The sequence below is a fragment of the Mandrillus leucophaeus genome, unplaced genomic scaffold (assembly GCF_000951045.1).
Source record: "Mandrillus leucophaeus isolate KB7577 unplaced genomic scaffold, Mleu.le_1.0 Scaffold41, whole genome shotgun sequence".
Lineage (NCBI taxonomy): Eukaryota > Metazoa > Chordata > Mammalia > Primates > Cercopithecidae > Mandrillus > Mandrillus leucophaeus.
In genome coordinates, this window is record NW_012104365.1 from 4,892,179 (window position 1) to 4,907,690 (window position 15,512).

The 15,512-nt window shown below is 49.7% G+C and overlaps 2 protein-coding genes across 3 annotated transcripts in view; one reads left to right on the plus strand and one right to left on the minus strand.

Moving 5' to 3' along the window:
- Positions 1–4,592, minus strand: part of DIDO1 (death inducer-obliterator 1) — a 61,235-nt gene extending 56,643 nt beyond the window's left edge. The window contains exon 1 of one of the 2 annotated variants that reach the window (XM_011992362.1): positions 4,480–4,592. Coding sequence is in view for 1 of the 2 variants with exons in the window: in XM_011992361.1 (XP_011847751.1) it covers positions 4,473–4,506 (34 nt within the window). In the remaining variant the exon portion in view is untranslated. Of the gene's footprint in view, positions 1–4,472 lie in introns of both variants that reach the window. The other variant, XM_011992361.1, reaches the window with a different exon arrangement.
- Positions 32–15,512, plus strand: part of GID8 (GID complex subunit 8) — a 23,230-nt gene continuing 7,749 nt past the window's right edge. The window contains exons 1-2 of the mRNA XM_011992360.1: positions 32–42; positions 6,170–6,172. The gene's annotated coding sequence lies outside the window, so the exon portion shown is untranslated. The remainder of the gene's footprint in view (positions 43–6,169; positions 6,173–15,512) is intronic.

A 15,512-nucleotide genomic window follows, 5' to 3' on the forward strand; every position in this document is an offset into this window, starting at 1 on the left:
GGGAGTATCTCTGGGGCCCACTCCCCTTGGTGCAGGTTCCGCGTTCCCAGTCCTGACAGCTGCAGCCAGCAGTGCCCACCCCCACCCAGACATTTACAAACAGGACAAGTCCTCAGTTAAGCAGATGGGAGGTTGGGGGGCTCAAGGGGGAACCTGTCTATGAATGCAGGGTTAGACCCCAGCTGCAAATGGTAACAGCGGCAGTGGGGCAGCAGGGGGGAAGGGGCCCACAGTGTACCAGGCAGTGCATCTGTCTACAAATGCGGGGGATACAGGGTACCAGGCAGTGCATCTGTCTACAAATGCGGGGGCCACAGGGTACCAGGCAGTGCTTCTAAGGGCTGCACTCTCCTGTCTGTGCAATGGGGATGGTAATGACCTCACAGCTTCCTACAAGGTTTTCTGAAGCGACATGTCAGGTGCCAAATCATCTGTGGCAAGTGTGCAACAGATGGTAGGTGCCACCTGAGAAAGTGACACAGCCTGTGCTGGCGAGGGTTTGGAGAAATGCCCTCTTAGGTGAGTCTATTTGTCCGACATATTTGCCAACGGCCCCATATGGGCTTGGCACAGGGAAGAGAGCAGGAGACATACTGTTTTCATGGAGGGCAGGGAGTGCTTCACGGTGACCCAGAAGAAATAAGCAGGAAGTACACACAAACTTATGAGGTTTTTTTTCTCAGAAAGGTGACAAACTGAATACAAACTAACACACTACTTTGAAAAATCAAGAAACATCTATATAGTGAAATTCTTTTTTTTGGGGGGGGGTGAGGGGTAGACAGAGTCTTGCTTTGTCACCCAGGCTGGAGAGCAGTAGCACAATCACAGCTCACTACAGCCGGGAACTCCTGGCTTCAAGAGATCCTCTGGTCTCAGCCTCCCAAAGTGCTGGAACTACAAGAGCGCATCTGCACGCTTGGCCTAAGGGAATTCTTTTTTTTGAGACGGAGTCTCGCTCTGTCGCCCAGGCTGGAGTGCAGTGGCCGGATCTCAGCTCACTGCAAGCTCCGCCTCCCGGGTTCACACCATTCTTCTGCCTCAGCCTCCCGAGTAGCTGGGACTACAGGCGCCCGCCACAATGCCTGGCTAGTTTTTTGTATTTTTTTTTAGTACAGACGAGGTTTCACCATGTTAGCCAGGATGGTCTCGATCTCCTGACCTCGTGATCTGCCCGTCTCGGCCTCCCAAAGTGCTGGGATTACAGGCTTGAGCCACCGCGCCCGGCCGGGAATTCTTTTTTTTTTTTTTTTTTTTTTTTTTGAGACAGTCTCACTGTCACCCAGGCTGGAGTGCAGTGGTGCGGTCTTGGCTTACTGCAACCTGGACCTCCCAGGTTCAAGCGATTCTTCCACCTCGGCCTCTCAAGTAGCTGGGATTACAGGCAGGTGCCACCAAACCCAGCTAATTTTTGTATTTTTAATTAGAGACAGGGTTTCACCATGTTGGCCAGGCTGGTCTCGAACTTCTGACAAGTGTCTTGGCCTCCCAAAGTGCTGGGACACCAGGCATGAGCCACCATGCCCGGCCGGGAATTCTTTAAGGGTGATGAATCATCACATGCACAGCGGTGAGAAAAACTCCCTGGCACGTGATTGAGAGCCGGGGACAAGCTGGCCAGGGCAGTGGCCACAGCCTCCAACACATCCCGTTCACCAGTGCAAAACAGCTGTAATGTGGAGCTTTTCAGGACAGTGCCCTTTCTGGTGTTTTTACTATTTTTACATAATGTTTAAGTTTCCCGTATGTGTATTATTTTTGTAACCAAACACATTAAGGTATCTTCATTTCGGAAAAAAAGCTGATCTTATTAAAAAGGTATATTAAATACCACTTAAATGTCTCTATCAGTATATGCAAAACAAAACCACGGCATCAAAATTTGATACCCATGGAGAGAAATGCCTCCTTTACAATTTAACACACGATTATTACCACCTATTAAGTTTTATGGTCATGGTTACAGAATTCTTATCAAAATATGTACAATTACCTATTCACATAACAACTTACCCTCAAAATTACTACTCAAAAAATAAAATGAGGCCTACACAACACAGACTGTCTCACAGATGAGTGTCTACACATACAGGAAATAAGCAAATCAGACTTTGTTCTTTGACCTCCTCTTTCCCAATTAGTACATTTCCATTAACTGTTTATCATAGAACCTTTGTAATGCAGTTAACGTACATCATTTGATAGTAGCCATAAAGAGGCTGATCTTAGTATCCACCACTGTAAGGGACCCCATCATTTAAACAAGAAAGGTAAGTGAGAGACTCTGTTTACAGAGAATTTCCTAGTGGTCTTCTAAGCCTGCCAGACAGAGATGAGACCTCTCAGGCAAGTGGAGAGTGCAGGGACCACGGATAGTAGGGAGTTAAACACATTCAATCTTTGCTCTTCAAGAGCCAAACAAGCCACTTGGTATCATGGGACAGGTATACAAAAAGGAAAAATGTGCCTTGTTTACAGAGATTCCAAACAATGAAGACGTGGCACAGCTTAAAAATAAACACCAAAAAGAAGCACCCCACTGGGCTCCACAGAACTGACCTTAAGAAATTATGACCCTAAGGCTGTAAAAAAACTCACAGTATCAACAGCAGAACCTGCCAACTTCACCGCGAAACAAAACGGGAGCCAATGCCCATTCCAATCATTCCCTCCTCACATGAAGAAACTCCACCATCCTTCAAGGCCCAACTGATGATACACACATCCTAGACAAGCCATTGTGATGCTCACACATACACATGCAACATGGGCTGGGCTGTCTGGTAACCATGGGTACAGCTGGGCAGTCAATCACAAATTATCTTATTTGTGCCCTGTCTTCTCATCACAGCACAATTTGCTCTGTTTGACATAGTCTGAATTCAACCACCTACTAATAAGGGTCAGCCTCTGGTGGAAAGCCTGAAGAAAATTCAAGATATACGCTTTTCCAAAACAAGATAAGAAGTGTTGTACTCATGAAACTTGTTGAAACAAGTCTACAAGAACAGACACCTCCTCCCCATGTACACAGCAAGTAGGAAACCAAGTGTGCATTAGGCAGGGAGTTTCACAACAGGGCTGTGTCTGTCTTCCTGGGTGACACTTCTGAGATGTCTATGCTGTATTTAAAATAGAAAAATAGTGGAATAGTCACAGACACACATACAGACACAAACAGTAACCCAAAGGGCCACTAACGAGCCCTAGGCTCCAGGGTAAATGGGTTGGCAACACCTGATTTAAAGGAAGGAGGTGGAATAATCTCTCAAGTTCCCCACTGAACTTGTCTCCCGGAGGACTGGGACAGGGGCCACCTTGGTCACTGCTGTATCCCTCGTGCTAACACAGTATGCAATGAATGTCCATTAATAAAACGACTGTATTTACTCCTTAAAACGCACTGCTAAGGACCTTTTCACTGCTGAGAACTGTATTTCAACCAAGTCATACGTGGCCCTTGGGAAACCATGCAAAACGAGGTATAGCTAGGCTATGTGAATATACCGAAAAGGCGTTCCCATCTGCCTTTCCCTTCTCTTAAGTCCCTGAGTACACTAGGCTCAAATCTCATTCCATCAGCAGGCAGATGACATGGGTATCGATGGCCCAGGCACAAGTTAAAGAGTATTTTCAATAACTGGTAACTCTGTAAGCTACTACTACCTATGGCCCAAACTCTAAACTTAAATATTAAGGTGCTTTATTCACAGCAGAAAAGCCGGCCCTGACCTCCACTGTCTCAGAACCGCGAGGAGCCCCGGACGCCGCAGCGGAGGCAGCACGGGCACCCCACCCGCCGAGCGCAGGAACTGGCCTTTTCGGCTTCCAGGGTCACTGGAAGGCAAAATGTGTCACAGATACGGCCAGTACACACCAACGCAACAAACGATTCCACAAAAAAAACTGAAAACCAGCGCGGGGAGGTAAGGACACATTCTTTAGGAAGCGAAACCCCGCTCTTCGCGCTTCCCGCAGCGCCAGCCGCCCCGCAGTGCCGGAATCCCCCGAAGGCACGCCAGAAGCTAAGCCGGCCACGGGGTGGCCGCACCCAAGGCCCGGGAGGAAGCGCCAAGGCTCCCGGGGATGCTTAGGGAAATCAGCTGCGCAGCCCCCCGAGCCCAGGGCCGCACTCGCCCAGGCCAGTCTTGCGCTCCTCCCCGCGAGCAGCCTCCCCGACTTCCACCCTCGAAACCGTTCCTGCCGCGACCACAGAGCGCTCGCCAGTCGCCTCAACCTCACGCAGCCCACCAGGGCCGGCGTCTGAGGCCCGCGCCCCCTGCCCGGGGCTGGCCTCACCGGCCCCGCCCGCTCGCTCGCTCCCTTCCGCGGCCGCCATCTTCTCGGCGGGAGCGGCCTGTGAGGGATCCGCGGCTCTCACCGGCCGGGCTCCGATGCCGGCCCCGCCCCGCTCCCAAGGGCGGCCCAAGAGGCAGCCGGCTCCTCTACCCGGCGCCCGGGACGCCACTTACCGCAGGCCGCAGGCCTGTAGGGTCTCGCAGCCATTTCCCCGAACACCGCGGAGTGGGCGGCCGGCCACCGAGACGGCGCGGGGCTAGAGCGGCGCCCCCGCGCGGCAGGCGGAGGACGAGGCCAGCCACCGAGACGCTGCGGGGCTAGAGCGGCGCCCCAGGCTGGGAAGCCTAACCCCGTACTGCGCGCATGCGCCCGCCTTCCCTACCTGCACTTCGGGTGCGTCCTTTGGGTCTGCACTGACGATGACTTGGTTGCATCCTTTGTGGATGCCTTATTTCCCCGACCCCAAGGGTGAAAGCTGGAGCGCTGCCCTTGCGGGGATCCCTCGGAACAGCTCGGGCAGGGCAAAGGCGGAACGTGGATGCTAGCCCTGAGGGACTGCACTCCGCCAGATTTCGCTCTTAAGACCGACAAACCCTTCAAGTCGGTGGGGATAGGAAGCTCCTGGGCTAAATTTGTAAGAGGTGTGGGGGGCGGGGACAGAGGATAATGGAAGAAAAGGCCCAAGTTTTCTCTTTCAGATTGTATTTCTCAAATCGCAAGCCCCTGACGGCCTCCGCTGGGAGTGGCAGGGAGCGGCGGGGTCCAGGCGTGGGCGGGGTTTCTCTCCAACTTGAAGACCCTACCCAGCTGCCTCCCCACCCCAAGCTCGGCGCCAGAAACCAAGAGCGTGGGGTGGGGGGAGCCGAAGGAGCACAGCGAGGAAAGGAGGCGGGCACGCTGGACCTCTAGGCCCCAGGGACCTTGGCGGTGTCCCACCATGTCAATCCTACACTCAGAACTACTGACCAGTAGCTAGAACTCAAAAAGAATGCATGGATATGTTTGCCCACAGGGGTTGGAGGGAACGATTAGACATTTACAATCAGGAGAGGGGAAAGTGAGGTATGGTAGATGTTAACCTTCCATGTGGATTTTCTTCAATTCGCTCAATAGTAACTAGTGTGACACCCCATCACCTGTCTGTCCCCAGATACTGCAGGAAAGAGACTGGGAGGGGGCAGGAGGGGCAGCTGCTGCCTTGAGGCACCATGGGCACTGGCCACTTGCTCCGAGGGCAGGGACTTGTAGGGGGAGGTGGCCCCATTGCTTTCGCTTCTGTGAACCACTAGTGATACGCTACCTGGAAGCGTGCACCATCTAGCCTTTGGCGTCGGCCCTGGTCAAGAGCAAAAGGGGCCCAGAGTGCCGTAAAGCTGCCCCTAATACAGAGAGGCTTCTGCGATGCTTCCGTGGATGAACCAGGGGGCTTTGAGGCAGGTGTGCTTTTTTAAATACTACCTCTGAAGATTACAGGGTCTGCCAGTTTCTGAGACGGACTTAGTTTTCTTCAAAGGAATACAACGCAGCTTGTTTCTGCTGGTGTGGCCCATTAGGACCACATTAATGGAATCTGGCAGGGATGGCCTTGACAGTCTTCCATCTTGAGTGTGTCTTCAGGTTGCAAAGAGGGGTTTTTGCCCTCAGACACGGGGTAGTGGGAAGCTTAGACGGGGTTGAGACCACCTTTAACAAGCACTGTGGTCTTGGGCGAGCTCTCTGTTAAAGGAGGGCTCACATGCTGAGGTCCAGGTGAAGACCACATGAGGCCTCCCTACAAGAGGCTCTCTCTGAATCCAACTGGTATGGGGGAACCTCAGCCCACTCTCTTTTGCTGAGGATCTTTAAACCAGCCTCAATTTCTTTCTGCAAGACGGTGAGATTTTAAGAGATTTTAACTCTTGGGTGCAGTTTCAGGTTGGGCACTCAGGGGAGATAGATGGAAAGGCACTAAGGGAATAGAAAGAGTGGACAAGGCGGCTCAGGGACAAGAGAACCAAGAGAAAGAAAAAGGCAGGAAAACATGAGTAAACGGAACGCTCACCGCAGTGCTCAGCGATACGCAGAATGCCTGCCTTCCTGCAAGTCCAGAGGATACTGGAACCTGCCTCTCGTTCTCATCTCCCCCGCCACCCAGAAGCTGGCTCAGCTGTGGAGGCCTGGCCAGACTATCCACTCTGGCCTTGCCCACCTACAAGGTGATGAAGTCAGCCTATCCCAGCTTACCTGCCATCACTACTCCTGGGAGCTGCCCTCCCTGGTGAGAAAGGCATTTGGAGAATCTACAGTCTGGGTATTTGAATTTGAACTCCACTAGCAAAATAATGCTTTTTCCTAACCGAATTTATGTAAAAAGTAAAACCCAAAGGAGGAAACAAAGTCTTCAGTTGTTTCGATAAATTGTTCCTTAAATATTCCCAATCCACAAACAAAACCCCACAAGTAGCACCGATTTACAACAGGATGTGGCCCCGAAAGCAGGAAGGGAGCCAAGAGCGCTCCAGCAGGAAGTTTAATAGGTGGTCCATGGAAAAAAAAACACGATGGGTGCATCACAAATAGGTGTGAACAGTACACTTTTGTAACGTGTAGACACCAGTTTCTGCAACACACACGCCACGCAAAGTTTAAGGAAAGTTTTTGAAAGTACAATCCGGAAAACTCAGCAATTCTTTAAAAAAAAAAAAAAAATTGCTTTCCGCGGTTATAAGCCTCCTCCATTGGGACTCGGGGTCCGCAGCAGAATACCCTGATCCCAAAATAAAAACACTATGACAAAAATACTGCAGCAGGCAGCCGGCTTTACTTGGTTTAAAGTCGGATTTCGCTTAGTGCGGTGAAAGCGAAGGAGCGCCAGCGCTTCCCGGCTCCGCACAGTTCTCTCGGCGGAGAGTTCCCGCCCTCTCCAAGAACCGGAAGCCGGACAGCGTCAGGACGTTTCATTCTTCTCACTTGGGAGTCAGAGCCGCTAAGCACAGGGCCCCCGCCGAGGCCACCGGGCAGCGTCCAGGTCTCCCCTTTTTGAGGGGAGCAGCGGCGGAGGGGCACGGGGAGGGGCGACGGCGCGGCGCGCTGGGGCCTCGGCGCTGAGCTCCTCCTCTGCTCGCTCTGGAGGACGCCCGCAGGATTCTCGCAGACTTCCGCCGAGGCAGGATGGAGGCCTGCAGTGATGCATCCTGGGCCCGCGACCCGGCGGCCGGAACATAGTTCTTTCTGGCCGGAGACCGACCCGGGCCTGAGTCGTGTCTGCGCCAGGCGCCCCACGCCGTGCTCCAGGGACTCAGTGCCCGGCGCGCTGGGGCCGTATCGCTAGCCACTTGGGGCAGGAAAAAGGAATCACAAAATACAACCCTCTCCTTTACCCAGGAGGAGAACGTGGATTCCCGGTGGCGGGGAATATATGTGTGTGTGTGTGTGTGTATGTATATATATATGCATATATGTATGTGTGTGTCTATATATACATATAAATATGCCTACTGTTTTCTTATTGCTAACAACTTCAGCCACTGTGTGCTGTGTGTGTTGTTGTTGTTTTGGAGAAACTGAATTTTCATTACTTTTACATTATATAAGGCCAGCTAACTTTAACAGTTAACTTTAGATAAATCAAGTCACCAATGCTAAAAGGTGTCACAATCAGATCGGCCACTACTTCCCCTCAAAGCAAACAGTAAAGCACTGCCTTTGGCTCCTTTAAAGAATATTAGCCAGATTTGCCGGGCGCAGTGGCTTACGCCTGTAATCTCAGCACTTTGTGAGGCCGAGGCGGGCGGATCACCTGAGCTCCTGAGGTCAGGAGTTCAAGACCAGCCTGACCAACATGGTGAAACCCCATCTCTACTAAAAATAGAAAAATTAGCCGCGCGTGGTGGCGGCGCCTGTAATCCCAGCTACTGGGGAGGATAAGGCAGGAGAATTTCTTGAACCCACTGCACTCCAGCCTGGGAGACTCTGTCTCAAAACAAAACAAAAACAAACAAAAAAACAAAACAAAAAAACCCAGATCTTTGTCTACCAAAGGGCAAATGCCACGTTTGTGCATCACTGAGCAACAGCACTGCCAGAAAAGGCAACTTCACAGAATTCACCCACTCAGTGAATTCCGCTGAATGCTGTTTTGAGACAACCAACACAGAGGGGGAGTATGGAGGACAGTGGGTGGTAAGTTAAGGGGAACTGACAGGATGGAAAAGGGCCAGGAAACAAAAGAATTCAAGGAAAAACAGAAACAGAAGTTACACTTCGTGTTCCAACCCCGAAGACCTCTAGAAAGCCGTGGGATGTGATGGAGCTACATGTTCTATGCAGCATATGAGAATCATACCAATTTTCTGTCTTTTAGGCAAAAGAATAAATGTGAAATACGAAAAAGGGAGGGAAATGAGATGGGAGGAGGGCATCACCCCCCTTAAATGCTGTACCAAATTACTATACATACTGCATTTTTGTAATTAGCATTACGGACAGTGTCTTATCATTTGAATGTTACTAGAAACCTGTGCTATGACTTTTAACTAGAAAAACAAGGGATGAATCTTTCTTTGATCACATTAGCCTCTGTACGTTACTCAAGGCAGCTGCAATGAACTTATAACAATATCCACAAACAAGGCAAAAGGAACTTCTCATGGTAGGGAACTGAATCTGGATGTGTTACTCTCTCTTTTGTCATTTTCCAGATATCTTTAGAAAGAATGAGCTGCAGTTTGTGGTGTTGCTTTCCTTGAGACAAGGTCTCACTCTGTCGCCAGGCTGGAGTGCAGCAGTGTGATATTGGCTGTCTGCAACCTCCGCCTCCCAGGCTCAAGCAACCCTTCTGCCTCAGCCTCCTGAGTAGCTGGGACTACAGGCGCAGCACGCCTGTAACCGCACCTGGCTAATTTTTGTATTTTTTGTAGAGATGGGGTTTCACTATGTTGCCCAGGCTGGTCTTGGACTCCCGGGATCCACCCGCCTCTGCCTCCCAAAGTGCTGGGATTACAGCCATGAGCCACAACGCCTGGCCCGAGCTGCAGTAGTTCTATATCTTCTGCTAAGGAGAGAACACATTAATGCAGAACCATGCTCATTACTCCTTCCTCTGAGAATGTTTCATGTTTCTCTTAGTTGTCTAAGTTTTCCCTATGAGGTCAGTGAAAAGTAAATAAAGACAACTTTGGAATAAATTAATATTTTAGTAAGTATAAGGCAAAAAACTATTTATTTTTGAGTGGTTTTATCTCAACCGTCTTTAAAGGAACACAGCAAACAAGAAAGCCGAAAAAACGCTTTCACAGATTCTGACAGAGTAAGAGTAAAGTGGTTGTACCCAAATAGGATATTTGCCCTTACAGGCTATTCACACCACGGAATATAGACCACGGAGAAAGGGGAAACGAACCCATGGATGGCTGAATACCTGCACCTGCTGGTGAGCACCAGGAAGAAGGTGCAGGGATGTCCATGAGGTCAGAGGCAGCCATCAGTTCCAGACGCAATGGGCCTTGGCCCCATTCCTGTGCCTTCTGCCTAACCTCAATGCCTCCAGAGTATGGGACCTCACGGGGAGGGATAGGGCTACAATTGTGCAGACTACAATTACAGACTTTTTTCTTAAATGAAAACACTTTAAGAAGTGAAAGAGACTTCAGTAACCTTCCAGAATTTGTCCAGATAGGATTAACTGTATAAATTAATTCCTGTTCTTGCTTAGTTCACAAAAACAAAATGGTAAAACTGAGAGTGTGTTTGGAGAAAATACCAACAATAACAACAAAGGCTGAGCTATCAGTAGTTTCCAAAAGATACCCAAACGGGAACTTGAGATTTTTTCCCTTCTTTTAAGAAACAGCAGGGAGGTCTTGCTTTGTTGACCTGGCTAGTCTCAGACTCCTGGCCTCGAGGAATCCTCCTGTCTCAGCCTCCCCAAAGTGCTGGGATTATAGGTGTGAGCCACCCTGCCTCTTTCATTCCAATAGGAAAGTATTTAAAGAGTAAATGTAGAGCCAGGCACGGTGGCCCACGCCTGTAATCTCAACACTTTGGGAGGCCCAGGAGGGAGGATAACTGGAGCCCAGGAGTTGAAGGCCAGCCTGGGAAACACAGGAACTCTATGTCTACTTCTACCTGCCCATCAGACATGTGATCACAACAGCTGCATGCATACAAAGAACTTAAGACACAGAAAGAACTATCCACATGTATGTGTGTATATTTATATATATATTTTGTTAATTTTCATAAAAAAAATCCCAAACCAATAACTGTCTATCAAATCCTAACCAGTCAGGTTCAAAGTGCATAATCAAACTCAAATGAAATAGTACATTACATGATGCTTTGACCATGTACATTGCTACTCAAAACACTCTTTGGCCTTTCCCACTGGTCTGCAATGGCAGGACTGTATCACCTTCCCTCCCGCCATGTGTGTTTCAGGTAACAGTATGCTAGATAGCTTATGTCTCAACCTCAGCAGCAGTTAAAGGTTTAAAAAAAAAAAAAAAAAAAAAAGATTATTCTTGCTCTCACCCAAACAAACTTATAAAATATTCAGTGCTTTCTGACTGAGTGGTATAATCTAGAAAGGTAAAATCAGGCAAATAGAGGGAGGGGGAAGGGCACCTATATCAAACAATCGCCAGTTAAAGATGCTCTACAGGGTCTGGGTTCACCAAACACATAGTGTCAGAATATGTGCAGCAGGGCAGGGGTGGTGGCTCATGCCTCTTATCCCAGCACTTTGGGAGGCCGAGGCAGGCGGATCACCTGAGGTCTGGAGTTCGAGACCAGCCTGACCACCATGAAGAAACCCTATCTCTACTAAAAATACAAAATCAGCCGGGCGTGGTGGCGCACGTCTGTAATCCCAGCTACTCAGGAGGCTGAGGCAGGAGAATTGCTTAAACCGGGAGGCAGAGGTTGTGGTGAGCCAAGATCGCGCCACTGCACTCCAGCCTGGGCAACAAGAGCGAAATTCTATCTCAAAAAAAAAAAAAAATAAAATAATAATAATAATAATATGTGCAGCAGACTACAGGAAAATTCTTCCTTACCCCTTTCCAACATGTCTAAGAATAATTGTTTAAAATACTGTGAAAAGTGAAGTCTATGAAAATTGAGGTCTGCGTGTTTCCTTCCTACTTGTGCCAATCATTCTGAGCATCAACAACGGATGGGTTTATCAACTATCCTGAAAAATAAGGTGGTTTGATTTGCCCAATCTCTTTGAAAGCCTGAAGTCTCCAGTATGTAGGGGTTTGATTTTATGCTTTCGGGTTTTGAGAGTAAAACAAAACCTCCATGGGAATAATGTGGTTTTGAAACATGGCTGATATCCTGGTTTTTTAAACATTCTATGATTTGAGTACAGGAAACACTCTACGTAATTACACCTGTAATCCCAGCACACTGGGAGGCCGAGGCAGGAGGATTGCTTGCGCCCAGAAGTTTGAGAACAGCCTGGGCAACATAGTGAGAACTCTCCTCTACAAAAAATAAAGGAAATTAGCTGGGTGTGGTGGCTTCCGCTTGTAGTCCCAGCTACTCAAGAGGCTAACATGGGAGGATTAGCTGGGAGGTGTAGGTGTAGGTTGCAGTGAGCTGTTATCACGCCACTGCACTCCAGCCTAGGCAAACTGCTTTCCCCTTTTTAAAAACTCATTAATGTTCTTTTACAACTAATATACCTTTAGCACTCCTCTTTCTGTTCATCTCTTTCAATAGGAAAGAACTCAAGTTCAAAGCCACCACCTCAGCTTGCAAGACACTGGAAGCTCTGAACACCTGGTTGCCCCTCAGCTGACGGTAAGGGCCAAGCCTGTGGTTTCTCTAGTCCACAGGCCCACCTCTGTCACAGGAAAGCTCAGGCAGTTGATGAATCCAGCAGGCTGAAATCCTTGTCACTGTCCCAGATGTCAACCGGTGTAGCCCTGCACCCTCTCGAGCTGTCCCAGGACCCACCTACCTCTTTCCTGCTCTCCTGCACCCTTGGTGACCCTCCATTCTGGTGTCTTCAGAGCTCTGGCCCAGGCTCTCCTCCTCTCCCTCCACCCATACCTTCTCCATGGAGACTTCATGCACACCTGGCTGTAGGTGCCTTTATCTCTGCCTGGATCCAGGCACCATCATTCACCTGCTCCCCTGGCATCTCCACGTGAATGCCTCAAATGCACTTCAAAACCTATCTAACACAAGCAAAATGAGCTTAGGACTTCTGACCTCCCTACTACATACATCCAGACTCTTCTCTGGCGTTCCCTATCCAGAGGATGGTCCCACCACCCTATACATTCATAGGCCAGAAGCTGAGAAATGATCCTTGACCCCCCTCCCTGCTCCTCAGTCTCACCTGCTGCTGCAGCATTTGGTGGCATCTAGCTCACTGCTCACTTCTCAGTACATATGTGCGTGGCCCGAATGGCTTCTGAACGCCTTCAATATACTACGCTGTCTTCACCTCACCCCTGTTCAACACACTCCAATGTTTCCCATTCCCATCACATCACTCAACTTCTTGCTCTCTCACTAAAAACTATCAAAAGGCGAGTTTTGGCAGCTTCACCCTGGACTTCCCTGCTGGAAACTGCTAACATAGCTTCTTGAAACTCAACACCCTGTGGCTTCAAGGAGCACCTTTGAAGCCCCTGGTTCTTGTCAGACCCCCCTGGTCATCTTCTTGCTACCGTTCATAGGTAACTTCTTCCTCAGCGAATACAGCTTGCAGCTCTGCATTCCGGACTCAATCCACTCCTTGTCTCCACAGACTTCCTCTGAATACTGTACCCATCAACTCTCAGCTCTCACCCTGCTCTTCCCCTTGAGCTTTAGATGTGTCCTACAGGCACCTCCAATTCAATGAGGCCCACGCTGAACGCACCACCTTTCCCTCGTTGTTGCACCTCCTTCTTCCTCATGATCATTCTCAGTTGGTGCCACCACCTCATCAGCTGTGCTACTCACCCGCATCACTCTGGTCTTCCTTCTTAGCTCCCACAAATTAGCAGTCCCACCAAGGACTGCTCATTTCCCCCCTGACTGAAGGTCTCTTTCCATTTTTGCTAGTATTGCTTCTAGTTAAGATCCTCATAATCATTCTCTCATTTATTCCTTCATCACTCAACAAATAAATATTTATGGAGCTCCTATTACGAACTAGACTTCAGCCATAATCAACTCGCATGAAGCTTACCATTTTACGGTGAACCATGACATCCCATCAGGTGGTAACCACACGGACCGTGTGCTAAGAGCCACCAACAGGTAATTTAGGATTGTGTGCAAGTATAAAGGAAAGGCACTCAATCCAGCTTTGTTTAAGGAAGACTTCCCCAAGAAAGCCTCGTCTCTACTGAGGAGGTGAGCAGGAGTTAGCCTAGGGAAGTGTTTTACACGCAGGGCCCAGACTGTGAGAGCACAGCGATAACAAAGCTTGCTGACATGAGAAAACCTCCAGTCGGCTGGGATGGCTGGAGCAGAGAGTAAGATCAGGAGTGCAGACTTACAGCTGCGCTAACTTTACGTAGGCAATTTGGGAGTCCCCAAGGGATGTTAGGAGGCTAGAGTCAATGAGTGATGGCTTTTGGAGAGATCATCCCGTCTGCTATGTGAGAGGTAGTCACAGGACTTCTGGGACTCAACAGGAGTTATGGAGACGCCCTGGCAGTCCAAAAAGCAAAGATGATGGTTTCCATTTATGGTGGAAGAGGCTGGGAAACAACACAAAGGAGCCAGTTTCTAGAGAGGATTAAGGAGGGGGCTCAAGTAGGACTTGGTAACTGGCTGGCTGCTGGGAGGAGAGGTATTAACCTGTGACCCACAGGCAAGCACTGAGAAAGCCTCTTTGACCTGGAATGTTAAGGAATGTCCCCTGAAGGCGCTAGCACTCAAGCTTTCTGCTCACGCATCCCCTTGCACACCTGCATCCCCTTGCACACTTTTTTGTTGACGTTCAGGCTGGGCGTGGTGGCTAACGCCTGTAAACCCAGCACTTCGGAGGCCGAGGTGGGAGGATGGCTTGAGCCCAGAAGATCAAGACCAGCCTAGGCAAGAAGGCAAGACCCCGTCTCTAAAAAACTTAAAAAATAAAAATAGGCGGGGCGCAGTGGTTCACGCCTGTAATCCTAGCACCCTGGGCGGCCAAGGTGGGTGATCATTTGAGGTCAGGAGTTCGAGACCAGCCTGGCCAACATGGTGAAACCCCGCCTGTTCTAAAAACACAAAATAATTAGCCGAGCGTGGTGGCGGGTGCCTGTAGTTCCAGCTACTCGGGAGGCTGAGGCAGGAGAATCACTTGAACCCAGGAGGCGGAGGTTGCAGTGAGCCGATATCGTGACAGTGCACTCCAGCCTGGGCAACAAAGTGAGACTCCTTCTCAAAAAATAAATAAAATAAAATAAAAATAGGCCGGGCGCCGGGGCTCGCGCCTGTAACTCCTAGCACTTTGGGAGGCTGAGGCGGGCGGATCACGAGGTCAAGAGATCGAGACCAGCCTGACGAACAAGGTGAAACCCCATCTCTACTAAAAATACAAAAATTAGCTGGGCGTGGTGGCGCGCGCCTGTAGTCCCAGCTACTCGAGAGGCTGAGACAGGAGAATCGCTTGAACCCGGGAGGTGGAAGTTGCAGTGAGCCGAGATGACGCCACTGCGCTCCAGCCTGGCGACAGAGTGAGACTCCGTCTAAAATAAACAAACACATAAATACCAAGAACTGTTGACCAGAGGGTTAGGTAGTTGCAAATGATGTAATTACTGGCTTGTACTGCCTCTGTGTATGAAGCATAATGTTGTCAAGACTTTAGACCTATAGATTTAGCTCCTTCGATTAACGGAAAATGTCCAAAACCAGTCTTCCTCCAAACTATTTGCCGAACTGGACTTACTGTCGCTGAGTAGACAGACCGACATAGCTTACACGTTATTCAGCTCACTTGTAAGCAAACACACGAAACCACCTCACCCCCGACTGCTACTTCAGAAAGAAGCCGTCCCGTGAATTCCTCGCAGATGAAATCAGGGGCTGCCCCTCAAGGACTCTATTTCTTCCTTCGGCTCTATTAAATACTTTAAGTTACTTCCCAGCAACAGAAACATGGGACCCTGCGATGACAGAGTTTGCATTCCTCCCGAGCGGACAGGCAATAAGCAAGTAAACGCGCAAATACCCAAGTGCGGCCTCAACCCGCGCTCCTGCCCGGCGGTCTCCAGTGACCGAGTACCCCCGGCCCTGCCCCG